This window comes from Oryx dammah, unplaced genomic scaffold (genome assembly GCF_014754425.2).
Source record: "Oryx dammah isolate SB20612 unplaced genomic scaffold, SCBI_Odam_1.1 HiC_scaffold_23, whole genome shotgun sequence".
Classification (NCBI taxonomy): domain Eukaryota; kingdom Metazoa; phylum Chordata; class Mammalia; order Artiodactyla; family Bovidae; genus Oryx; species Oryx dammah.
In genome coordinates, this window is record NW_024070207.1 from 16,225,073 (window position 1) to 16,252,421 (window position 27,349).

A 27,349-nucleotide genomic window follows, 5' to 3' on the forward strand; every position below is an offset into this window, starting at 1 on the left:
AAAAAAACTTCTTTTTCCCCCACTGCATTCTATTTAATCCCCAAACTGTTTATCTGTTACACAGACAAATATCGCATAGTATTTATTGTAGGGGGAATGACAAGGAAAGTCAGGCTCATAGTAGGGTGGGATCCACTCCGGAGCAAATATTCCCACAGATAAATCACAGATGGGAGCCCTTAGAGGTCATATCCCTCAAGAGGACTTTTTTGAACTTGCTGAACACAATGATGAAAAATGTTGTCACAATCCTTAGCCCAAGTCATCTTTGGAAAAGAGGGGGTGGGGATACAGTTTTGTCTGTTGAATTCAAGTTTTATTTCTATGTCAACAAAGCCTTTCTGTGTGGTTTCATCCATTAACAGATTCAAGCATAGTTAACTAGATACAAAAAAAATGACACAATGTGAAGACATGACCTGGGATTGCTCACCTCAAACTTTCATCCCTCCAAAGTGTCCAGCTGTCACAGAAAGATCATTTCTGACAAACCATCACCTGCTCACTAAAACCTTTTTACGACTAGAAACTACAAGTAAAACTTCACAGAAATGGCCATTTCTGAGGAGTTTTAAAAAATACATGGATAGCAATGCCACTGTGAATAAAATGTCCCTCATGAAACAATTCTAGTAAGCAGCCTTGTGGCACTAAATGCTTATAAGTTGCAATTGTGCACTACAGGTAATAATATAGGATGTTAAATATCACTCCCGTTTCCACTCCCGTTTCCTTTCTTCAGGCTATTTCTGTTTCTCAGTCATCTTATTTTTAGAATTAGTATATATATAGGTTTTGCCATAGAGCATATTATAAACTTTTTATTTCAGTTGTTTCACTTTATAATAGCAAAACTTAATAGCTGCAACTAGGATACTGAAATATTGTATCAACCTAAAAAGTCTCCCATAAGAACTGTGTTCCCATCCTTTATTAAATGACAACTGATGCAATTATAAAGCAAATAATGCTCCTTGATTTAAAATTATAAATAGAAAACAAAATACAGATATGCCTCACCTTAGGTTGTATCTAGGTTCGTTCCTAAACATGAAAGTAAATTGCCTTTACAAAATAATTTTGTTGTCCTACGGTTTACATGTTCAGAGATGCTTTAATCTTCATTTCTCGCTTCTCTTGCATAGGCTTCTAACATTTTAATTACCTTATCCACCTAACTAAACAATTACTTCACTATACTAAGGGAACTGAATGCTTTTATTCAAACATTTATTTTGATCTATGCCTAATTCCCCACAGCTACTTAAGGGATGCAAAGATGTGAAAAATTTACCCCACATCCTGAAGGAACTACCCATCTAGGTAGGGAAGACAATCAAGCCAGAAACTAAGGATACTGCAAGGCAAGATAAAGCAAGTCCTGTAACTGAGGCACCAAGCAGTGTGTAATGAGCACACAGTGCAGCCAGCAGCAGTAACTTGGAGGGTTTGGGAAAAACCCTGGGCAAATCCTTTAGGAAAAAGACAGAATCTGCCACAGGAAACTGGAGAGCCATGAGTGTTTACTAATTTATTTGCTTTGAAATGTTTCAATTTTCCTTCTGAAAGGTTTTCTTAGTCTTGAACTTAAAATGGAATACACCCAAGGCAAGAGACAGAACAGCAGCAATCAACTCTGACATTGAACAATTCCTCAGAATTTCTGCTCTACCAGGCCCCCTATCCCCCTTTCCTCCCACCTCTTTGGCCTATAAAGTAAGCCTACCAATGACACTTAAATGTCTTGTTTAGCCTCACTGACATCCCAAAGACAAAATACACTACTAATTTCTGGCCTGGCATCCCCAAGCCATTTACTGGTTTCTCTTCCACTGCATCATTAATTTGCCATGTTGCCTGCCATGAAGAATCTCTGGTATGGGGGGTCTTGAATATGTGAAATGACAACTTCTTATACTTGCAAAATTCTTGAAAGCTTATTAAGAAACATGTGACATGGACAATGTAACAACCAACACTGATTGTAAGCTTAGAATTAACAGGCAGTATATGAATATACATTTTGAAAAGTATCTTCCTTTACAGAAGAAAAATTTAATGTTTTTTAAAAAACCTCTTCTGAAAACAGATTTCCAACAATGTATTATTTGTTTCAGAAAAAGAAAAAAAATTAAGTGGATTAGGAGCAAAAACAGAAGATATGCACAAAGCCTATGATTCTAAAGCTTTTATTACCATTTACCTCAAAGTTTTAAAAAGGTAATGCACCCGTCTTCCAAATACTTAGATCAACACAATCTGGATCATTTTATCTTTTTAAACCCTATGATCGTAAGAAATCTAAGTCTGGTAAAACTGAGAGTCCATGACCAAATACATACAATTCCTTTTTGAAATTCCTTTCTTATTAATATAAGAAAATGTCAGTCATGGATATATTTGTCCTTTATTTATATAGCTGTTTCTTGTTTTATAAGTTGCCCTAAGGAACTTCAAATTAGAAAAATGAAAACTACGGCAGTAAATTTGGCCCGAATCATCTAGAAATTTGGAATTCGTTTCCTTAATTATAATTTTCAAGGAACAGACTAATTTCTTCCTTCCAAAATGTCTCCCTTTTGATGGAGTGTGGAGAAGAGCAAAACCAGGGCTTTTTATCTTCAGTCCCTGATGGTGAAGCCTTCCCCAAACCCTTCAAAAGTCAAAGTAGATTCCAGTGGGTTATGCCTGGCTAGAAACCTGCAGGCTGAACCAGCGTTCCATGGAAACTGGCTGATGTTAAACGCAAATACTGCACAGAGAGAAATCAAAGCTTGGGTGTGTATCCCTGAGAGAATGATCCATTCTGATGGGACGATCGGAGGAGTTCAGAACACAAACTGAACTGAGAGGATGGTTGTGAAGAAAAAGAGCACATGAGGGAGACATTGCACCACAGGATTCTAAAAGGAAAGAGAACCCAGGAGAAGTTGAGTAAGACTGCAAAGAACAGGCTGAGGGTGTATGGGAGATTTGGGGGAGACTGAGTTAAGAAAGTGAGTCCCTGAACGAAAAATTATTCAGTGTTTGTTTTTCCTGTTAGCTGAGACCAGGGGGTACCAGCTGAGTTAGCAGAACAAATAGCTTTAAGAAGTTTTCATGGGAGAAGAGGGAACAGTGTCTCTGGAGGGGAGCAGTACAGCACAGTGGTTGGGAACAGACTTTGACAGGATCAGGTTCAAATTCAGGTACTGTCAAGTAGTAGCTGTCATTCAGCAAGTCACTCAACCTCTCTAAGCCTTGGTTTTTCCTAACTGTAACATAAGTGAAATACCTTCAATCTCATGCAGTTGCTGAAAAGATTAAATGAGGTGACTTATATAAAATACTTAGGACAGGTCCAGCACACCTACAAAGATAGAAATTATTTTTGTGCTTAGGAAATATAACTAGTAGTATGTTAGAGGCATGTTTGAACATAAAGGGAAATCTAAGAGTAAACTTTATAATATATATAAACTTTATATATATATGCATTTACTTCAGGCTTCTCAATACTGGTATCCTGTTACACCTGTAGTTTTGGTTGAATCACTCCAAGGGCATTCTTCATTTTATGGAAACATGCCAAAAACTTGACCCAAGGCAGATAACTTGAGAATGAGACATTACATTACAAAATGATTATAACAGGGTGCCTTGAGACTATATGCTTCTTAACATAAAACTAAAATAAATAAATTTACATGCTGTTATGGATACCTTCTATTGTGAAAATTGTAGTGACAGTCTCTGGTGATGTCAGAAGACTTGTGTTCTAACTCTCACAGAATTTTCTGTGATAAATTGTTGTGGGTACTAAAAATTCTAGTGCCAGTTCTATCTTGGAATCTGTGGACTGTCTGGCCCAGCCAATTCCAGAAGTCTAACATAGTGAGAGAAGATGCAGTGGTAGCAGCTTCAAAGGTTTCAATAAGGAGCCAATGAAAATTGTTATGAGTGGGTTGATGGGAGTCAGTTGTAAAGCTGTGTATCTTAACCACTCCTAAACTTCTAAAGATTCAGCCATTACTCAGAGGGCAAGTTTAACCACTGCTGGTTAATGTGGCTTTCTATAAAGGATAAAGTGCTAAATACAGGCAATCTTTGACTTCTGGCACTTCAACCCAAGCTATGTGGTAACTGGAGCTGTGGTGGTGGGTTTAGAGGTGTTTGAGAATGAAATGACTACTTGGAGTGAGTTCCAAGTCAATGGCGAGGTTCATATAGAAGCTAGATGCCCATTTCTTGGGAGACTTTAAGAGAGATAAAAGTACCTGATGGGGGTTGGACTAGATGACTTCTAAGGATGCCTTCCCGCTCTATGGTTCCATGGTGAGCATCAATTTAGTTACTTATAGCACTTACAACAAGAGACTGACTTGATGTTAACCTGCTTTCTAAAGTGTACTGGGTAAGGACCCCTGTCTTCTGGCTCAGTCTAGCTCCAAGTGGCCTTAAACTACCCCTCTCACTACCAATCAGCGTTGGCAACTCCTGCCAGCTCAAGTACACTGGCAGCAAGAGAAGGTGACAAACCTAAGCTAACAGAAGCAGACAGAAAGGGAAGAGAGTAAAAATGGTTCTTAGGATCAAGGGAAGTTGCTCCAAAGTCATAAGCCTGGTTTCTGTTGATCTGCTTTGATGTGGCTTGGTAAACTACTACTGAGAGTGATTTCAAAACGGAGAGACAAACATGTAAAGCTAATCATTGCAAGTCAATGTGCTCAGTGTTCTAATAGAGGCCTGAACAAAGTGCTATATGAATACAGAGATGGACCAGCTTTACTGGGGAGTGTCTAGGAAATCTCACAGAGGAAGTAATGAGCAAGTTGAATCTTGAAGGATGAGTAGGAGTTGACTAGCTAGAAATGGAGAGAGGTGTGATTGGCAGAGAAAAAAAAAAGTTCAAAAGCCACAGAGACACAGAAGACTACATTTGGGAAGTGGGAGTGTGCATGGCTGGAGTGTGAGGTTAAGGCCTCGGATGCTGTGCTTTTGAAGAAGGATGGGAATAGGAACTGGGGGGAGAGGCAGGGGCAGACAAAGAATGGTGACACTTTAGAACGTGAGCTTAATTCTGAGTGAAATACAGGCTTTGGAATGACTGATTTTACTCCAGACAAGATGGGTAGGCAGAAAGGGTATTCGTGTTGCGGGTATAGTGTATCTTAGTCACTCAGTCATGTCCAATTCTTTGTGACCCCATGGACTGTAGCCCACCAGGCTCCTCTGTCCATGGGATTCTCCAAGCAAGAATACTACAGTGGGTAGCCATTCCCTTCTCCAGGGGATCTTCCCAACCTAGAGATTGAACCTGGGATCATCTCTTGTATTCCAGGCAGATTTTTTACCATCTGAGCCACTAACAGTAAATGAGGAGAGTTTAGTCATGCCAGCGGGTAAGTCTGCATCCATTCTGTCTGATGGGGTAAGCCTGCTGTTCTAAGCAATAACAAAAGCTATGACGAGGACGATGCAACAGCATGGGAGGGCACAGATGCTTAGACAGCAGACGCACACCTTAGTGAGCTGATGCATGAGGCATGGGAACATCTTAATACACCAGAGATGACAACTTTAAAAGGCAGTCTTTTCAAAAACTGTCTTTTCAAAAGGAGCAAGTACATTTAGAACATGCCTTTATAACCTTGTGAATTTAACAGTCATCCAGTCACCACTGAAGTGCTTAAGAGTTGCTTCAGCTGAAATCCACTATTATCTGAGATGGCTCCCACTCCCAGCCACTACAGGAAAGAGGAACTAAGACACAATTTCTCCAAACTTCTCTGAAACCAGGGATCAAACCAGAGATCTCCTCTTTGGTCCGCAGCATTTTCAGGCCCGTTGAAACCCAAACTGTGTTCTCAGTCCCACCACTACTCCTAAAACCTCTTTTTTCCAGTGTCATACTGGCTCCCTTCAAAGGCTTTTGAAAAGAAACTAACATTTTGAACATTCTTTTTTTTTCTTTGAGAGTCAAAGCAATTATTATTGGACTTAGTATTAACTATTTCTGGGCTTCTCAGCTGGTAAAGAATCTGCCTGCAATGCAGGAGACCCCAGTTTGACTCCTGGGTTGGGAAGTTCCCATGGAGAAGGGATAGGCTACTCACTCCAGTATTCTTGGGCTACCCTGGTGGCTCAGACTGTAAAGAATCAGCCTGCAACGTGGGAGACCCTGCGTTCGATCTCTGGGTTGGGAAGAGGGAATGGCTACTCACTCCAGTATACTCGCCTGGAGAATTTCCATGGGCAGAGGAGCCTGGCAGCCTACAATCAATGGGGTAACAAAGATTTAGACACAACTAAGTGAATAAGCGCACACACCTATTTCTGAGATAGTTCAGTTTGGGGTACTCCAAGTGTGGCATGTTTCATATGCTGAGACAATGCCGAGGTTTGGGGTGTGGTACTGAATCGCCCACATGTTCTTGTCTGAAGCCCCCTGGAATCCACTGCCCAGGGTCTAGGGTGCAGGCTGTCAATCAGAGCAAAACAAAGCCAAGTGGCCCAAATGGGGATTGAACCTGTGACCTCATTAGCAATGTCAGTCTAGCCACAGTTATGGGTTATTTATTGCTCTTCATAATATTGCAATGCAGCTCCACTCATTTCCAAGGCTTAGCAGCCTTCTCCCTACTTAGGTAAGCAAATCAATCCACCCCCCTTAGCCAAGGAGCAGTGGAAGGCCATTTTGAAGAATGATTTAGATTTAAAGCAGCCTGAAGAATTTAAGGGCGTTTCTCTTTCCTCCCATCCTTAGTGAAATGGCAGCCTTTTAAATCAGCTTTGTGGAACATATAAAGCAGTCCTAAAAGTAGTCAGGTATAGGAACAGGAAGTTGAGTTCTGGGCAATCCCTTTAATTAAAGCTTCTGAAGGATTTATTTTATGGCTTTTTCTAATCTTCTCTTTCACCACTAGAAAGGACACAAGAGTTAGTACTTCAATGTATAAATTTTAAAAATGAGGCTTAAAAACAGGAGAAAACCTGCTAAACCTGATTTGAATGATGAAGCCTCTGCTGCTGCTAAGTCGCTTCAGTCGTGTCCGACTCTGTGCGACCCCATAGACGGCAGCCCACCAGGCTCTCCCGTCTCTGGGATTCTCCAGGCAAGAACACTGTAGTTTTCATATATTTATTTACAAAGTAGCTTCGTGGGCTGAAGTAAAATTGTGAAACTAAAATTTTTCTGAACATGAGACCAACTGTAAATCTATACTTTATGAATCTAATGAATTTTCTTCACTTTTAAATTTTAAACATACTGAAGTTATTAAATACTAGTTTTCACCTTTAAAAATCCTTAGCACCTATGAAATTCTTATTCCAGTAGAATTTTTTTGTTATCATTTGTTGATGTCTATTTTATTTGTTATATACTATGGGTGTTTTAATTAATTTCATTAATAAGAAGCAGCTGAGAAAATGTAGATATCATGCTTGCTTTTTATTTAAAAAGTGAGAGAGAATGTAAAAAAAAATCTGGAAATTGTTTCTAAGACAAATATATTTATAATGTAAGATAAAGGGCTAACAATTAAGTGTTTAGGTATTAAGGAACACCAAATTGTTACCAATAATGAAAAGGAAAATGTTTTCCAAAGGCTACAACTCCGGATATCCATATCTGAGGTAGTTGAAAGTTTGGGGGAAGGGCAAAGATCACTGAAGAGGGCTGTTTCTTTTGCCTATTAAGGAAGTCTTTTAACAAGTATTTGCTCATGTTCATAAAATAATAGCTGAAAATTTAATATGAAATTGCTGCCCCCAAACTTAAACATTCAATTATTTTAGAGCACTCAAATAACTAGTAACATTGTCCCTTAGAGAGGTAAGTGTATATTATTTGCATGATATTCTAGACATGAATAATCACCTTGAGCATACATTGGTGTTAGCATCTTCTTCTTCCAGAATACTAAGATATAAATCCATTCTCTTGTTCATTCATGCCCTAATGACTCAAATACTTCAGGCATTTATAAGTAGACCCAATATTTAGTTTTTAGAATGTTCAGACAAAAGTAAATATATTGTTAAATGCCTATGGTATGATTTTAGACCACATCTAATGTGATACTAATTTCATACAATATTTGTGTTCTAATTTATCTTTACCACTTCAGTCTTTCATCCCCTCAAAAATGAAGAATATTTCAAGCAGTGAGTCTTAGGAAAGGAGGTAGATATCAGTTTACTGGACTGGAACAAAACATGGATTTACTTTAATGGGACAAAAGGAAAGTGAAATCTAAACTATTAACTTTTAGTTTCCTTCATTTGCCAAGCATCAGGGCTATATTCCAACTCTAGACACTTTGGTGAAGAGCGTGTGTGTGTGTGTGTGTGTGTGCGCACGTACTGTTTCTGAGGTTTTATTTTTTTCCATAGCAAGTTCATTCCCTTTCCCTTTAAAATATTTATTAGTAAAATCTCTCAGAATACCCAATACCTTGTATATGGTCACTTTGATAATAACAATTTATACACATCCCTATAATCTGGACTTTTGTCCACATAGGAAAAAAGAAACCAAAAAGTGGTATAGTGTTTTGCTTTTACTCAGAGTGAACTGGGAGTGGACTAAATAATCTCATAAATTGCTTTAAATACATTTCTGCTTTTATTACAGATGTAGAATGTCTGTTTATCCAGTATAACTTTCTCTGACGCTTTGGCAAAAATCACTTTGTACCTAGGACTATAATTATTTATATAACTTATCTCTCCTACTATACTATAAACTCCTAAGGCAAAATTTAGACTAGATTTACAGGATGAACTGTTTAAACATAGTTAAAGGAAGAAAAAGCAGCTTTTTAAGAGCAAAGGGGTAAAGTTTAGAGATAGATGTAAGAATAGGTTCAGTTTCTCCTAGTTTACCCTCTCCTTATGAAACACAAAAACCAAGAGCTCTGATAGAGCAAAACACCATTTTCAGTTTCTCCCACACCTTCACCAATTTTCAGCTTCTCTCACACCTTCACCTTCTTACTGATTTTTGACCCAAAGGCATTGTGCCTGTGTCTCAAAGAAGCAGAGATTCCAACTGGAGACTCTGAAGATCTGGAAGACGTGATAAGGAATTAGAATCTGATATACTCAATACATTTAATTTCTGTGGCACTAGGTGCTATATGAACTCAGACAAGTCTCTACAACTCAGGAGTCATCACCCATATTGGGAATGGTTCTCACTGTTTGGTTTCTCCTGCCACATTCTCTTGCCCAGTTTTTGGCCACATCTCTGCACATTAGCACAACGATGGAATAATGAAGGCGTGCATTAAACTAGTGGCTAAAGTGAAGATTCCAGATTCTGACACACTGAGTAAAGGACATTTAGCAACCTAGGTTCCAAACTACACCTCAAATTAAATGCTTATAAAATCTGACAATTTCTCACTTGGTAATTTATATACTGAAACTAACAAATGAGGGATAAATTTTAGGACTCAAGCCATGCTACCATTTGTAAAAGGTAACAAAATGTAGATTATAAATTAAGATAATTAATTTTGCATAGTGTTTTTGATAGATCTAATTTCTGTCTCAAAAAAACATATTTTAGCCGAGAGCCTTGCCACAGACACATGCCAAAAATAGTCTGGCATTAACATCTCCAGAATGAGCTTCGCTGACAATAGGGTATAGTCAGAAGTGACTCATGTACAGCTTTTTTTTTTTTTTCCATAAGAAAAATCAATCCCGGTGTTGCTACCATGAGGAGTTGGGGAGCTTGTTTAAACTAATTATTCACAATGAGCCAAGTCTAGTTACCTAAAATAATCAAGAATAAGAATGATCACAAAAGAGTCTGCCCCCTGAGGGGGAAAATATAATTATGCTGCTTACAATGCTTTTAAACTCATACTGCTTTAGAAAAATGCCAGATTACAACACCAAAATATAAAAGCAAATTTGGTTTACAATGAATCTACTTACTAAGTATCCAAAAGTACCCAATCTAGCCAGGACCTTTGAAAGTAATAAACTAGGTTGTTAGCTATTTGCACTATCTCAAAAAGCCTAATAGTAAGTGAACATTTGTAACATGTAAACGAAAAAATCATCCTCTCTCTCTCATCCCCCCCAACCCCCCCACACAAACACTCTCTCACAGAAAGCAAAACACATCACCTCTGATATGGTCACCCTATTCCCTAGAAAGAATAAACCCCCCTTGCTATTTTCTCAGAATTAAGCAATGCAACAAAGTAGTATAGTTCTGAATCAAGTTCCAGACACTGCCTGCACCTGTAATAATTATTTCATTGCCAAGCCATCTAAGTACAACCAAGTAAAGGAGAAGAAAAGAAAGATAGCTTTTTAAGAGTGACAATAGGCCATATTCCTGTTTTATGAAATAAGACCCCATCTATTAATCACTTATATATTCTAGAAAAATTACTATCAACTTGAATTTACATAAAGAAATAGACCTACACTTCGCTGGACAATTTATTAATCAAGATCTTAAAGAATTTTCTTCGACTGAGATGTTTATGTTCATCCATACTAATTGTAATTCTCCTTTCTATAAAACTATATAATCTAAGTACTGAAAAAGAGGAAATAAATTTGTCTTTGCTTTCTAACATGTAAAAGCCACTAATGCGACTAGCTTGATAAATGCTAGAAATTATTTTCAATAGAAATAAAGAATATTTCTACCTTGACGCTTAGACCACTAATATATATACTAATTTGTGAACCTTAATTTCACCATGGATAAACTTCTATCAGTAATTCTGAGCTCTCAGTCCTGCTTACTTGCTATAATCTTTCCTGCTTTTACTCAGGTCAAGGAAATAATAGTCTACTTAATAGTTCCATGTTGTAATTCTCACAGTTTTCCTGCTACCTACATAGGAACTATGTATTTTTACAACTGGGAGAAATCCTCGGCCTATGTATAAGGTCTTATTTCAGTCTACAATAAATCAAAATTTTAATTCAGTTCAGTTCAGTCGCTCAGTTGTTTCCGACTCTTTGCGACCGCATGAATCGCAGCACGCCAGGCCTCCCTGTTCATCACCAACTCCCGGATTTTAACTCAGACTCACGGCCATTGAGTCGGTGATGCTATCCAGCCATCTCATCCTCTGTCGTCCCCTTCTCCTCCTGCCCCCAATCCCTCCCAGCATCAGAGTCTTTTCCAGTGAGTCAACTCTTTGCATGAGGTGGCCAAAGTACTGGAGCTTCAGCTTTAGCATCATTCCTTCCAAAGAAATCCCAGGATTGATCTCCTTCAGAATGGACTGGTTGGATCTCCTTGCAGTCCAAGGGACTCTCAAGAGTCTTCTCCAACACCACAGTTCAAAAGCATCAATTCTTTGGCTCTCAGCTTTCTTCACAGTCCAACTCTCACATCCATACATGACTACTGGAAAAACCATAGCCTTGACTAGATAGACCTTTGTTGGCAAAGTAATGTCTCTGCTTTTGAATATGCTATCTAGGTTGGTCATAACTTTTCTTCCAAGGAGTAAGCGTCTTTTAATTTCATGGCTGCACTCACCATCTGCAGTGATTTTGGAGCCCCCCAAAATAAAGTCTGACACTGTTTCCACTGTTTCCCCATCTATTTCCCATGAAGTGATGGGACCAGATGCCATGATCTTCATTTTCTGAATGTTGAGCTTTAGGCCAACTTTTTCACACTCCTCTTTCACTTTCATCAAGAGGCTTTTTAGTTCCTCTTCACTTTCTGCCATAAGGGTGGTGTCATCTGCATATGTGAGGTTATTGATGTTTCTCCCGGCAGTCTTGATTCCAGCTTGTGCTTCTTCCAGCCCAGCGTTTCTCATGATGTACTCTGCATATAAGTTAAATAAGCAGGGTGACAATATACAGCCTTGATGTACTCCTTTTCCTATTTGGAACCAGTCTGTTGTTCCATGTCCAGTTCTAACTGTTGCTTCCTGACCTGCATACAGATTTCTCAAGAGGCAGGTCAGGAGGTCTGGTATTCCCATCTCTTTCAGAATTTTCCACAGTGTATTGTGATGCACACAGTCAAAGGCTTTGGCATAGTCAATAAAGCAGAAATAGATGTTTTTCTGGAACTCTCTTGCTTTTTGGATGATCCAGCAGATGTTGGCAATTTGATCTCTGGTTCCTCTGCCTTTTCTAAAGCCAGCTTGAACATCAGGAAGTTCACAGTTCATATATTGCTGAAGCCTGGCTTGTGAATTGTGAGCATTACTTTACTAGTGTGTGAGATGAGTGCAATTGTGCGGTAGTTTGAGCATTCTTTGGCATTGCCTTTCTTACTGACTGGAATGAAAACTGACCTTTTCCAGTCCTGTGGCCACTGCTGAGTTTTCCAAATTTGCTGGCATATTGAGTTCAGCACTTGCACAGCATCATCTTTCAGGATTTGAAACAGCTCAACTGGAATTCCATCACCTCCACTAGCTTTATTTGTAGTGATGTTTTCTAAGGCCCACTTGACTTCACATTCCAGGATGTCTGGCTCTAGGTGAGTGATCACACCATCATGATTATCTGGGTCTTGAAGATCTTTTTTGTACAGTTCTTCTGTGTATTCTTGCCACCTCTTCTTAATATCTTCTGCTTCTGTTAGGTCCAGACCATTTCTGTCCTTTATCGAGCCCATCTTTGCATGAAATGTTCCCTTGGTATCTCTAATTTTCTTGAAGAGATCTCTAGTCTTTCCCATTCTGTTCTTTTCCTCTATTTCTTTGCATTGATCACTGAGGAAGGCTTTCTTGTCTCTTCTTGCTATTCTCTGGAACTCTGCATTCAGATGCTTATATCTTTCCTTTCCTTCTTTGCTTTTAGCCTTTCTTCTTTTCACAACTATTTGTAGGGCCTCCCCAGACAGCCATTTTGCTTTTTTGCATTTCTTTTCCATGGGGATGGTCTTGATCCCTGTCTCCTGTACAATGTCACGAACCTCAGTCCATAATTCATCAGGCACTCTATCTATCAGATCTAGGCCCTTAAATCTATTTCTCACTTCCACTGTATAATCATAAGGGATTTGATTTAGGTCATACCTGAATGGTCTAGTGGTTTTCCCTGCTTTCTTCAATTTAAGTCTGAATTTGGCAATAAGGAGTTCATGATCTGAGCCACAGTTAGCCTCTGGTCTTTTTTTTGTTGTTGACTGTATAGAGCTTCTCCATCTTTGGCTGCAAAGAATATAATCAATCTGATTTCGGGAGAACGTAAAACTGGGCTATGTCAAGTATTTTAATTTTAAAGCAGTATATTTATACATAAAAACTTAATGCAGATTAGGCATTCATTTACAAAGTACCTGGTCATTTTTCTTACACTTAGTTTTTATTTTTTTCTTTTTAATTTTATTTTGTTTGCTTTCAGAATTGCACTTTTTTAATATAAATTCATTTTAATTGGAGGTTAATTACTTTACAATATTGTATTGGCTTTGCCATACATCAACATGAATCTGCCACAGGTGTACACGTGTTCCCCAAACTGAACCCCTCTCCCACTTCCCTCCCCTACACTTAGGTTTTAGAGATTAAGAGACCACAAACAAACTAGATCACTATCTTCTATATAACGGTTAGCTTTTTAAAAGAAGAAAGGGCACTCATACAGATTTTTGCATGCCCATGTTCATGGTAGCATTATGTGCAATAGTCAAAAAGTGGAAGCCATCCAAGTTTTCATGTGTGGATGAATGGACAAAATGTAGAAGATACATATAATTGTTATTTAGCCTTAAAAAGGAAGTAAATTCTAACACATGGGTGAATCATGAAAACATTATGCCAAATGAAATAAGCCAGTCATAAAAGACAAATATGGCATGCTTCCACTTATGTGAGGTACCAAGAAGAGTAAGAGTCAGAGAGACAGAAAGTATAAGAATGATGGTTGTCAAGGGCTTGGGAAGCGGGAAATGGGGAGTCAGAATTTAGTGGGTACAGAGTTTCAGTTAGGGAAGATAAAAAAGTTCTGGAGATGAATGGTGGATGGTTGCATCATCAGTATGAATGTATCCAAGGCCATAGAACTATACACTTAAAATTAAAGTAGTAACTTTTATGCTATGTATATTTTACAATAAAAAAGAGTATAGCTGAGTAACATGAAGAAAACTGAATAATATCTAGTCACAGATGAAAACAGTGAGTTACCAGACATCCTTTTTTTTTTTTAAAGGACATCTATACCTGACAAGTCTTTAATTTCACTATTGTTGGTTTTGTTCTCTCCTTCTCTTTTATTCCAAACCTACTAAGTTTATTTGATTCCATTTATAAGTTTTATGATTTATATATAGGTTTTAAGACTGAAAGACCAGACTCCAAGAATTACCAACTGTTATGTTCAAAAGAATCATATTCTTCTTGGAGTCTAACCCACAATTTACATTCAGGCAAAGAACATTATTTCATTTCATATGATAGTATATTTTTGTAAAAAGCATTATTCTTTTATACAACATTAATCCAAGTCAATTTTCTTCTGACTAGTCTATTAAAATAATGTTCTAAACTTCATCTTAACTGCTAACTAGAATTTTTGAAGAATTACTGACCCATGATTAAACAATTTATAGGAACCTGCTTTCGAGTTCATTATTTTCACCAGGAAGCTGCAAAACATACATTCTCAGAAAATTTTATTTTATCTTATCTTAAATGTAGTAGTTAAGAGCTTGCACTTTGCAGTCAGATAGCCTAGGTTTGAATCCTGTTTCTACCACTTACTAGATGTGTGATTGGGTACATTATTTAAATTCTCTAAATCTCAGTTTCCTTGTTTTTAAAATGTGGATATTAATACCTAAGAGTTGTTGTGTGCACCATGCATATAAAGCTCCTCTGCAGTATCTGACATGGTTGCTGCTAAGTCGCTTTAGTTGTGTCTGACTCTGTGTGACCCCATAGATGGCAGCCCACCAGGCTCCCCTGTCCCTGGATTCTCCAGACAAGAACACTGGAGTGGGTTGCCATTTCCTTCTCCAATGCATGAAAGTGAAAAGTGAAAGGGAAGTCGCTCAGTCATGTCTGACTCTTTGCGACCCCATGGACCACAGCCTACCAGGCTCCTCTGTCCATGGGATTTTCCAGGCAAGAGTACTGGAGCGGAGTGCCATCGCCTTCTCATGTAGTAAGTTCTTAAAAAACAGGAGCTATGAATACCACTAATAACAACAGCATATAGAAATGATAAGTGTCCTATGCCACTTTTAAAAATGACAACACAGTTTTGACTCTAATATGAATCCAGAAAAAAGAACAACTGTGTATTTTGAGACTTGTTTTCTTTGTTCCTCTCTTCCAAATAACTTCATTATTATCATATTAAGCAAAAAAAGAAATTAAGTCCAACAAAAATGAGAAGACTAGGTACGTATGTGTGTATATACATACACAAACACACATCTCTCTCTAATGTGTTGTATATGATTTCAGCAAGTTGTACAGAAACATGGGGAAAAAGTTGAAAAGTAAACAGGAAGAGTAGACTGCATTTGTATATGTACAAATACAAATGTAGGCAAATTTCTAAGTTCAACTATTTGAATGATTCATTCAGAATCATATTATCGTCAGAAAAAATATACTGTAATTCTTCTGGCAATTGCCCTAGGAGACAGATCCACAAGTTCTATCAACGTACACAAGAGAATTTCATTTTTTTTTAAGTAAAAACAAACTGCTACTACAGTTACTGCTACTAAGGATTTCTAAAGTATACAATATTTGATACTGGGATTTCTGCCACGGTTTCATTTGAAAGTACAAAGGTTTTGTATACTATCTACTTGGACACCCCAACTTTAAAGAAAAATGGAAATTTTATAACATACTTCTGTTTCTGAAAATGTGTTCCTTGGAGCACTAATGGCATAACATAAGAGGGTGGGAGGATAAAAGGGTTCTGAGAAATCCTGCAGTGAGCAGAGCTGTTTAAAGTTGTTTAAGTAGTGTTCCCAAAATTTATTTGACCATAGAATTCTTTTTTCAAGCAATACCAAGGAACCAGTATTCCTTATAACAACTTATTTTAGGAAATGTATAATAAATTGTCTTTCATTAGCTATTTAAAAGATAATTTTATGCACCTGTCCCAAAAAGATAGTCACTGGCAGAATTTGCTAAAGTCCCAAAATGAGTCCATGATATTTCTTGTCAGGGAAGAAAATCTAACATGCCTAGATTTATATTTGTACTATCTTGTAGTTATTTCCAGAATGTGTGTTTTAACCCCTTTTCTGCCTGTTATTTAGATATTATTTAATCAAGTCCAAACACCCCACTTTTAATACCTGTGAAAATCTAAGAATCAATGTGACTCTCCAAGCCTTTTCCTTTCTTTCCGGGCTTTGGTGTAAGCTAAGACAACCCTGTAGCTATGAGCTACATCTTCAAATATAAGAATACTTAACTCAGTTACCAGTATTTTAATAACTGGTGATATGAGCTGCATTGATGCATTTCTGTAGTAAAATAATGAAGCTTCTACAACATTAATCCTGAAGCAACATAGTGACTGATTATTATTGCTACTTCATTCCCCTGACATCTCCCTAACATTCCTATAAAGTATATAAAGTACTCTAAACACTGCTTTATCTACTGGAGATTGAGAAGCTTGCCCCAAGTACCAAGAGTCAACAGGGACCAATTTCCTGTCGGACAGACACCGTGCATTTTACAACTATAGAAACTGCATCAGATAATCACCCTGAAATATGAACAAAAACAGGAAATTCCTTTACTAATAGCTTATTATTTAAGGAATTTTTTCTTTTGAAATAATTTTAGAACACAATTTGCTAGAAATCTAAACTTGAACCAAAAAAATCTGATGGCATGCTAGATAGCTTTTTTGTGAGTTCAGAAATTAAGAACAAAGTTTTAACAACTGTAATGAGGCATTCATTACTTTGTCTTTGTGTTGGATGAAACAAAATAAGTAAGCTACAGTTAACTCTGGGTAAAGTAAGAATGTGAATGATTATGCTGTCAGGCTGTTGCATCACTTTCTTCTTAGGTTCTCCCTTCAATTCCAGAAGTACATAAAAGTGTAACAGAATGGGTGAGGCGGGATAGACATCAACAATTTTTTAAAAGCCTAACAAAGAAGATACAATTACTGTTATTATGGAAATAATACATGTAAGTAATCCATGGATATTTGGTCATTGATTTTCAAGTTATACAAAATAAGCTGATCATTGAAAGAAAAAAAAACACTTAAAGACATTTATGGCAGAATACATGTAATCACAGTATTCTATATTATAATATATATCAATAACATTTTATCAGAGATATGGCAAATGGTCGAGGAGAAAAAAGTCTGACATGAAAGGAGTCAAGAATGTTGACAGTTCAGGAAAGGAAAAGGAGTTAAGAATCAAGTTTAAGTTTCATAAGGTTTTTTTTTTTTTTTTTAATGTAGAAGTAGAGGTAACAAAAATTGGTCTTCACCTGGTAAGTGTGTACTCCCTGAGTCCTGAATGCAAATTCATGGCAGAAAAAGTACCTATGCATCCACGCAATCTTTTGTCTCGACCAATCTTCCATGTTACAAACAGTGGGCTGTAATGGAAGATAAAAATAGGGTAAATCAATCAATTCAATTCAAAGAAATATTTGTTGAATATTTACTATCCCAAGGTTAGGTGCCTGAAATACAGACTAGATGACAGGCCCTCAGGGGCTTAGCTGCATTTAGAAACAATTATAGCTACACTGTATTAAATGTATTCTTTATGTTGTTGGTGGTTTAGTCACTAAGTGTCTGGCTCTTTTGAGACTCCATGGACTGTAGCCCACCAGGCTCCTTGGCCCATGCGATTTCCCAGGCAAGACTACTGGAGTGGGTTGCCATTTCCTTCTTCAGGGAATATTCCTGATCCAGGTATTGAACCCGCATCTCCTGCACTGCAGGTGGATTCTTTACCATCTGAGCCACCTGGGAAGCTCTATATGTTAGAAAGTCCAGTAAGTGGCTTTAACAGATTATGTTAACCCTCATCAAAAACTCTAGAGGCCTGATACTATTACTAACATTTCCAATTTTACAGATGAAGCAGTACCACAGTTAATACATCATGAAGTAGGAACTCAAACCTGGCCAGTCTTGACTACAGAGCCATTACTGCCTACTAAATCACTTCAGTTGTGTCCGACTCTGTGCGAACCCATAGACGGCAGCCCACCGGGCTCCTCCATCCCTGGGATTCTCCAGGCAAGAACACTGGAGTGGGTTGCCATTACCTTCTCCAGTGCATGAAAGTGAAAAGTCAAAGTGAAGTTGCTCAGTCGTGTCCGACTCTTAGTGACCCCATGGACTGCAGCCCACCAGGCTCCTCCGTCCATGGGATTTTCCAGGCAAGAGTACTAGAGTGGGGTGCCATTGTCTTCTCCTGCCTAATTCCTCATTTAAAACTCAAGTTACTGATTGATTCCTAAGTCTAGTCTAGAAAATCCGGGTAAAAAGCAACAGATTCAATAAATACTTACTGAATGTACGGGGGTGGGGGGTACAAAGCACTGGGAAAGGCGCTATTGGAGATACTCACTATTGGAGATGGTGCTATTGTAGTTGCCTAAGACATAGTCTTTGCTCTCTGAGAGCCAGTATAGGAGGAAGGCTTGTTCACAGCTAACTAACACAAGGCAAAAGGAACTAAGTGCTAGAAGCCCTGTCCAAAATGCCACAGATTAAGCTACTGGGATAGAAGAAAATTTCATCAAGTGTGATCATCTTCAGCTTGGCCTAGAAGAATGAGTAGGATTTGGAGAGGTGAAAATCAACAGCAAATATTAACAAAGTAATACTCTGAAACCAGAAAAGTTTATTTCAATTTTTAGATAAAATTACTGCCAATAAATAAAATCTTTCAAGCGTCAAATATCAAAATGTCAATTAGAATGGCAACAAGAAAATAATTTAATTGTTTGGATTATTGTTTTAAGAAGGGTAATACAGTTTTTTTTGAGTTCACAGTCTGCAGACTTTATTTTTTATATATTCTTTTTAAAAATTCATTTATTTTTAACTGGAAGATAACTGCCTTACAATGGATTTCTGTCATACATCAACATGAGTTGATGTTATACCATAGGTATACCATAGGTATAACATACGGTAGTACAATTTTAAATGAAATTTAATACAGTAGATGTTTGGATTCTGCAAAGCACTCACAGCCTCAGTTAGTGGTTAATTTTAAAAACAACTCTTTTATAAATAGAAGCAACTTTGTCAGGTTTTATGAAATAAATTAATTCATACATTGTAGAACATTATGTAAAAAGATTAACACTCCATAATTGGGGATGGCCGCTGTTAATAGAGTATTCACAGAATTTGGTATAACATAATACACTTCAGCTTTCTAAAAACTAAAATTTTATGGGCTATAACATGTCATATATTTCTTATATAATTATGTATAATATATTTTTATATTAATATATTTATAATTTTATATTAATATACTAGAGAACACATTCTTTATTTAATGTACTCTTTAATCAGTCATCAGCATTTGGGGGAAAAGATATCCTATTCAAACACTTCGGTCATCCACCTCAAACATTTAAATTATGCTGTGTTCTAACAAGTAACCACAATGGCAGAGAGATTCCCAAATAAATAATCCAAACCAGGGAGCAGTACTAAGAATTACCTTCTTCTAAGAGCCAAATGCCCAGAGGCACTGAAAAAGATGACTAAGTATAAGGCCAAGTTTTGTCAGGTATTATTCACATGCTGGATGACCTATACTAAAGGTACTAAAATAAAAAGCAAAAGGTAAATTCTAGGGTTTTTTTTTTTTTTTTTTGGTTTGTCTTCTACATCATATGTACTATGTTATAACTTGATACAGGGTTCTAATGCTCCAGCTGAAATCTTTCTCTAATTGCTCTTGATTACTAGTTGATCAGGAAGATAAGTATTAGATGGGATCACTTTCTCACCAATTCTTCCATTACGTGTACAAATACTAGTATCCTAAAATTCACACATATTGTCTTTAAAAATGAATTTCATCTCTTCATTTTTCACCTTCTAACTTGGGGTCAATGTCAGTAACCATTAAATGAAGAGTAAGATGTCAATTCTCTCCCATAACAATGCCTATACAAATATCTTATGTAAGATCCCTTGGCAGATTCAGAACAAAGTGAATCATTCTGTACCATATATAACAATATGTCTTTAAAATTCCATGATGGCTTCTCAATAACACAGAACTAAGTTGTATATTCTCTTCCTCAGTGACTTAAGTGGGAAACCTAAAAGTAGGAATGAATTCATTTGCTATCAAAAACATGAAAGTCATTTAAAAGTACTTTTCCTTCAATCCTCTTATTTATCCCACTAAAATAGATAAGCATACCATTTTCACTGTAATCCTGTCTGTTCAAGCAAACTTAGAAATTTGTAGAGTAAATTAAAAAAGAACACCATTAAACTATATTATGAAATGTGTTGGAGGGTATTCAAGCACATAGTGGGAGAAATTATATACAGTTTCTTATTTGTTGTTGTTGTTCAGTTGTGTCTGACTCTTTGCGACCCCACGAACTGCAGCATGCCAGCCTTCCCTATCCTTCACCATCTCCAAGAGTTTTCTCAAACTCATGTCAGTAATGCCATCTAACCATCTCATTCTCTGTCGTCCCCTTCTCCTCCTCTCTTCAATCTTTCCCAACATCAGGGTCTTTTCCAATGCGGTGGCTCTTCGCATCAGGTGGCCAAAGTATTGGAGCTTCATCATCCATCCCTCCAATGAATATTCAGGACTGATCTCCTTCAGAATGGACTGGTTTATCTCTCAAGAGTCTTCTCCAACACCACAGCTCAAAAGCATCAATTCTTCGGCACTCAGCCTTCTTTATGGGCCAACTCTCACAGTTTCTTATTAGGCTATGCTATGACTGATGAAGGAATGATTCACTCAGAGGGTAGAGTGCTAGAGGATAAGCTGCATTTTGCCAGGCTCTCCTGGCCTGGGAGGACAGGTGCTCCATAATAAGTAAGGGCATGCAGAAGGAAAAGCACACAACACTATCAGAGACCAAGAAGTAGTCTGACAATCCTGATAACTCATTATGGTCTTTTCCATATTTAACACTCTATGAATTTTAGGCACTGTTGAGGATATGTTCTCAAGAGCCCTCATAGAGGTAGAGCAGATGCAGAATCGCCTGTACTCTCCCTGTTGCTTACCTGCCCCAGGCAACATCCTCTTTGGTGGGGGTGGTATTGCAGGGAAGTATCTGTGTCAAAGATGGGAGGGACTGCTACTTGACAGCCCCACTGTATTTAGGACAGAAGCCTGAAGATGGAAGAAATCAGACCTTTAGTAAACAGAATGAAACTACTCCTTCGAAATCTGGGACTCAAATTTCTCACTTGCAAATGCTCATCCAAAGTCTTTTATAAAGAACATGTTATGTAGAAATTAAAAAACCCCAAACATCTAAAAGCAGTATTTATTTAATGGGGAAAATAACTTGGGAAGTTAAGCATTTTAAAGTAGACTGAAACAGAATAAACACGATGGAGCACAAGAGATTGTATCTTGTATATGTACAACTACTTTGTACAGGGCAATGGCTATGGGAACATTCAATACATATCGTCTAAAACTAGCAACAAAAGTTTTTCTTTTCCTAACACACAGAGGGAAGAAATAGGCAATCTCATTCTTAAATGTGTTATTAAAACATATGAGTTCCCAAAAGGATATAAAACATCAGCATAATCAGAGACAGATCAAAGCAGAAAAAGGGACTTGAGCCTGTTGAGAGGAGCTGCTTACTCAATGACAGGGAAATTAAATAAAAAAAAAAAAAACAGTTCACAGTCATAGACAAAGAGTGAATGTTTTTTGAAAATACTTTCACTATATAGTTTTAAATACTTTCACTATATGGTTTGAGGCCACCAACATACATTGAAAAAAAAAAGCTACAAACCAGAAAGGGGTTCAAAATGAAATGAAATATTAACGGAAATATTTATTTGAAAGTAACCAGACATAGCTTTTCAAGGAATTTTCCCACTCCTGAACAGTTTGTGCCACTATGTTCTGAGAAATGTTTGGGGGAAAGTAAATGCTCTCCATTTTTCCAAGTCTGTAGAGGAAGTGGAAGTAACCACCTAATCTAGGTAAATCCTCCCTGCCAACTGACAGATAGTACTAGCAGGTCAATAGTAGCTCTTAGGGGAAATGCAGTTGCATGGAATCAGCAAAAGTCCAGAATAGCAATGTAAATCTGAGCAGGATACTCCCAAGTTGCATGCCACTTCCTATGCCTCTCTTCTAAGATTATTCTATTGATGTAGATCAGGATAGATTAGAAATATGTTTGTGGGAGAGGGGTACAACCATGAAAAAGGCATATTTACTTAATATATTTACCATAGTATTTCCTCTGCCATACCAAGGCAAAAACAAAGGTTAAAAACTATCTTTGTACATTAGCAAGCCCCTACTCTGGCAATTTACTCTTTAGAATGAGATTTGTAGGTGGTAACATTAACAATACAATGTCAATCCCTATCAATATACTAATGACTGCTATAGGGGTCTTCAACAAGGTTATTTATATTATAGGTAGATACAGGAAAAGAGAGAAGTTCCTCTAGCTTGGTTCTTCTGCCATCAAACAATGACTGCTTTTCAACTGAACTCAGGCTCCTCACCAACTTAGTCCACTGTATTACTCATAACATCCAACTCAACATTGTAATTCCGCAGTACCAGTCTTCCTTCCACAACCAGATTAAAACCTTTTCAACACAAAGCTATGTATTTCATTTCCAAACTGTATAAACAACAGATTCAATTTGTTAAAATGTACTCAATTATCATTAAATCTCATATTAGTCTGCTCAAGTCACCATAACAAGATACCATAAACTGAGTAGTTTAAACAACAGAAATTAATTTTCTCAAATTCTAGAGGATAGGAAGTCCAAGATAAAGGTTCCTGTAGGGTTGTTTCCGAGAGCTCTCTTCCTGGTTTGTAGATGGCTGCTTAGTCTTTGCATGGCCTTTCCTCTGAACTTCAAAATGAGAATGAGTATCCACGTGAGCTCTTTAGTATCTCCTGAAAGGACACTAATCCTATTTTATCATGGCCCCATCCTTAGGACCTCATTTAACTGTAATTATTTCGTTATAGGCTCTAACTCCAAATATAGTCCTGGGGGGCTAGGGTTTCAACTAGATGTTTCAAATGTAGTCTTAGGAGATTAGGGTTTCAACATACGGATTTTGTGGGGACACATAGCAAATCACTAATAAAAACGTTAGCACATATTTCAAAGTTTATGTAATAAGTTATCTAAGGTTATTAGGTGAAAGAGCGTTTAAGAGTTATCTATTCCCTCTTCATTTTACAGGTGAAAAGCAAAAAGCTCTCTAGGTATAATATAGGGTCAACTAGTTAGTGTTACAACCTGGCTACTTCTGCAGATTTTCTTACTACTGATTTAAAATTTTAATTAAATTTAAAATTGTGACTAGCAAGCCTAGATGTCTTCTAAAATACCAGAGAACAGGAAAACCCCAAAACTACTACACAGTACCACATAGGTGAACATAAGCACAAATCTCCTTTTCTCCCTCTCCTCTCAGAAGGAACAAGAGAAATTAGTTGAGAAAATACCGGGACAAACTGGAAATGTTAGATCAGCCTAGAAACACTGGACCCAATTTGCAAGCTTCTATACTATTCCCATTAGAAGCCATAGCAAAATCTGTCATTTTACCTTTGCTGGCCTACCAACACCCTTTCTCACTCTCTTGAAACCTTCATTATCTCCTATTGCCTAGCCAGCTTTCATTAAACTCAAAACTCAGGTGTTCTATCTAATATCTACAAATTTCCACCGAATCAAAATTCCCATATACAACTGGTTAACAACTGTTTAGTTAGGTACTAATCTGATTATTTAAGTAATTTGTACTACTTAATGAGACTTCTGAATGAATGAATCATTAATTAGTGAATGAAGCTTAACTCTTTCAGATAATTTGAAATTCAAATTGATAGGACTCCCTGAAGGAAGAGGAATAGGAGGAGGTACACGGTTGAGGGACAGAGAGAGAAGGTAAGGTTCTACAGCATTTTATACTTTCTCATCCACAACAATCCTTTACTGCAGATAAGGAAAATACACTAAACCACCATTACAGCCTTATACCACACTCCTCCCTCCAGGATACTTCCTGTATCCCACAGGGCTCAGGAAAATAAGGAGATACTGCTTAAACAGACAGCACGGGATAGTATAGAAGGCCCTCAAACCCTGAAAGTGGGAATCAGGAATGGCCAATATTTCACTACTTTTCTCTGCCTGGTATTCCCAGAAATTCTATCATAGCAGCATTATATTCATAATGCTCATTTAACTGGCAAATGTCAGAGGAGGAGAGGCAGTCTAAAGTCTTATCGCAATGATTGGGAAGGTTGAGTGTGTGTGTGTGTGTGTCTTACAAATCAAGGGTAATCACCACCAACACACACCCAGGCAAATCACAAGCAAACTTTAAAGGATTAGCTTGATTCTGCCATTTTTTGAACTGAAAGAACCATTTTTTTCTTTTAGCAAGACCAAATCAACAATTTTCAGTAAACTAAAAAACTCAGTTTCAGGCTTAATAAATTGAGATAGTCTCATTATTATTTTCATTTTTAAAGTCCCAAATTAGATGAGAATGCTATCTGCACTGGAAAACAATACTACATTTGCACATATTCTCTCTTATTAGTTTACACTGCAGTGGGAACTAAATTTAATATATGGTAGCATTTGAAGGAAGAAAATAGCTTGTATTTTTTCTCATAACAGGAACAAACCATAAATCTTTACTATCTGAAAATCTAACTCATAAATTTTAAATGACAAATTGCTATAGATTATAAAAATAAAATAATTTCTATTTGGAATTCCTATTCTGAAACCATTTGTTCAAAGAGCTTAAGGTTTGAGACTCAGCCTTAACTATGAAAAGAATTAATTATTTTAATATAAAACAGACCAGGTCAAAAAAATGACCTACTGAAGTCCGAAGATTTCTAAACTCAATATAAGGAAAACTGAGAACTAGAACTAGATTCAGGGGTTTTAGAATGAATATTGATTGATATAGTAAACTTTTTAAAATGCCATTAAAAACTTCTATGGAACTATGTTTTGATACTTCCATTTGTCCATTTGTATGTCAGATGCTCAGGGAATTCATTAACACTTAAAACAATGAAAACAACTAAGGTTTTTTTGTTGTTGCGGTTTAGGTCTGTCCCTACATCTTACCTCCCCAGCTAATGACCTATGTTCTGCAATCCTGTCATAGGAAATAAATATGCTGACTGATTTAAACACTAGTATAAAAAAAGCTGGAAAGTTTTTCAGCTTCTTCATTCTAGATTTTTATCTTATTTCCCATTCCAAGGAGGTCTCATGTAATGTACGAGCTTAGTAAGTGTGCTCAGTCCTGTCCAACTCTTTGCGACCCCAAGGACTATAGCCCGCCAGGCTCCTCTGTTCATGGGATTTTCCAGGCAAGAATACTGGGCTGGGTTGCCATTTACTCCTCCAGAGGATCTTCCCAACCCAGGGATTGAACCTGCATCTCCTGAATCTCCTGCATCGACAGGCAAATTCTTTACCACTAAGCCACGTGGGAAGCCCAGCTTAGTAAGTAAGACCAGCAATAAAACTATGATGTATTTCTTTTTCACATGTTTTCTGAGTTTAGAAAGGTAACTGTTGATTTTAAGGTCCTTGTATTGTATTACTTGCTCCTTTGGAAGAAAGGAGCTAGACAGACTCAGATTTATGGCAGGAATTCGGCAAGCCTTTCTCACTTTAGGAGGAAGAAGAAAGGCAGGATTTAGGGACAAAGTACTCAACTGAGACCATATTTTGTATCAGGGCAGCTTATGCTGCCTTTGCTTTCTTTCTTTCCCCTTCTCTCTAACTTTCAGGAAATACTTCAACCTCTTAAGAACCTCTATCATGAAATATCCAAGGGATTATGGTTTTTTACATGGAATTGACATTCTCAGTTCCAGAGTGCTTCTTTTTAAAAATCAACTTTATTAAAGTATATTTTTCTGATAATAAAATCAGCCTTTTTAAGTGTTAAAATTCAAAGAATTTTGACAAATGCATATATACAGGTAACCTAAACCACAATTAAGGTATAGAACATTTCCATCACCCCAAAGAGTTCCTGTGTCTCTTTGCAATCAATCCCTTCCCTACAATCTTGGACCTTGGCAAACACTGACCTGCTTTTGGTCACTACAGCTTTACCTTTTCTAGAATTTCAAGTAAATGGAATCATCCAGTATGCAGTCTTTCATGTGCAGCTTCTTTCACTTAGAACAATGCATTTGATGTTCACTCATGTTGTTTGGCCCTTTTTAAATAATATTCCACTGAGTGGTTTTGTTTATCTACTCACTCGCTGATGGATATTTGGGTTGCTTCCAGTTTAGGGCTATTATAAATAAAGCTACTATGATAATACTTGGATTTACGTTTTTGTGTGAACATAACTTTTCATTCCTTTCAGGTAACTACCTACAAAGATAACTGCTGAGCATGAGTAGGTATATGCTTAACTTTGTAAGAAACTGCCAGACTATTTCCAATTGGCTATACCAATTTCCAGTGGCTGTACCAGTTACTTTCCTACCGGTTTTGCATAAGTGTGCAGTGACTCCATAGCCTCACCAAAACTTGGTATTGTCTTTAAAAAAAATAAATTAATGTGTAAGAATATCTCACTGTGGTTTTAATTTGCAGCTCTCTGATAACTAAGGATACTGAGCAGCTCTTTAAGTGTTTAATATTCATTCATGTATCCTCTCTTGGAAGGTGCTTGTTCAACTCATTTGCTCATTTTTAAATGGATTGTTTTTCTTCTTTTTATTGAGTTTCAGCCTTTAAAAATATATTCTGAAAACCAATCTGTATCACATATATGTATTGCAAATACAATTTTCTAGTCAGTGGTTTGCCTTTTCATTTTCTTAGTATCTTTTGAAGAGTATATGTTCTTAATCTTAATGAAATTTATCAATTTTTCTCTTCTGGTTTATATTTTTGTGTTCAATAAAAGAACTCTTTATCCAAAAGTTATGATGATTTTCTCCTATTCTCTTCCAGGGGTTTTATAATTTTAGCTTCTACATTTAGGTTTATAGTTCATTATGAGATACTTTTGTATATATTATAAGGTGAATATTGAATATTTTTTAATTTTGGTGATGGATTTGTCTATGTACATAAAGAACATTGGTCTGTGATTTTTTTCTTCTAATATCTGTTGGTTTTTGGCACCATGGCAATGCCAGCCTCATAG

The 27,349-nt window shown here is 37.0% G+C and overlaps 1 protein-coding gene across 1 annotated transcript in view; it reads right to left on the bottom strand.

The window, feature by feature from the left end:
* AMMECR1 (AMMECR nuclear protein 1) overlaps nucleotides 1-27,349 on the bottom strand; it is a 116,614-nt gene that overhangs the window by 42,233 nt on the left and 47,032 nt on the right. Inside the window, exon 2 of the mRNA XM_040265077.1 lies at nucleotides 17,433-17,543. Coding sequence (XP_040121011.1) covers nucleotides 17,433-17,543 — 111 coding nt within the window. The remainder of the gene's footprint in view (nucleotides 1-17,432; nucleotides 17,544-27,349) is intronic.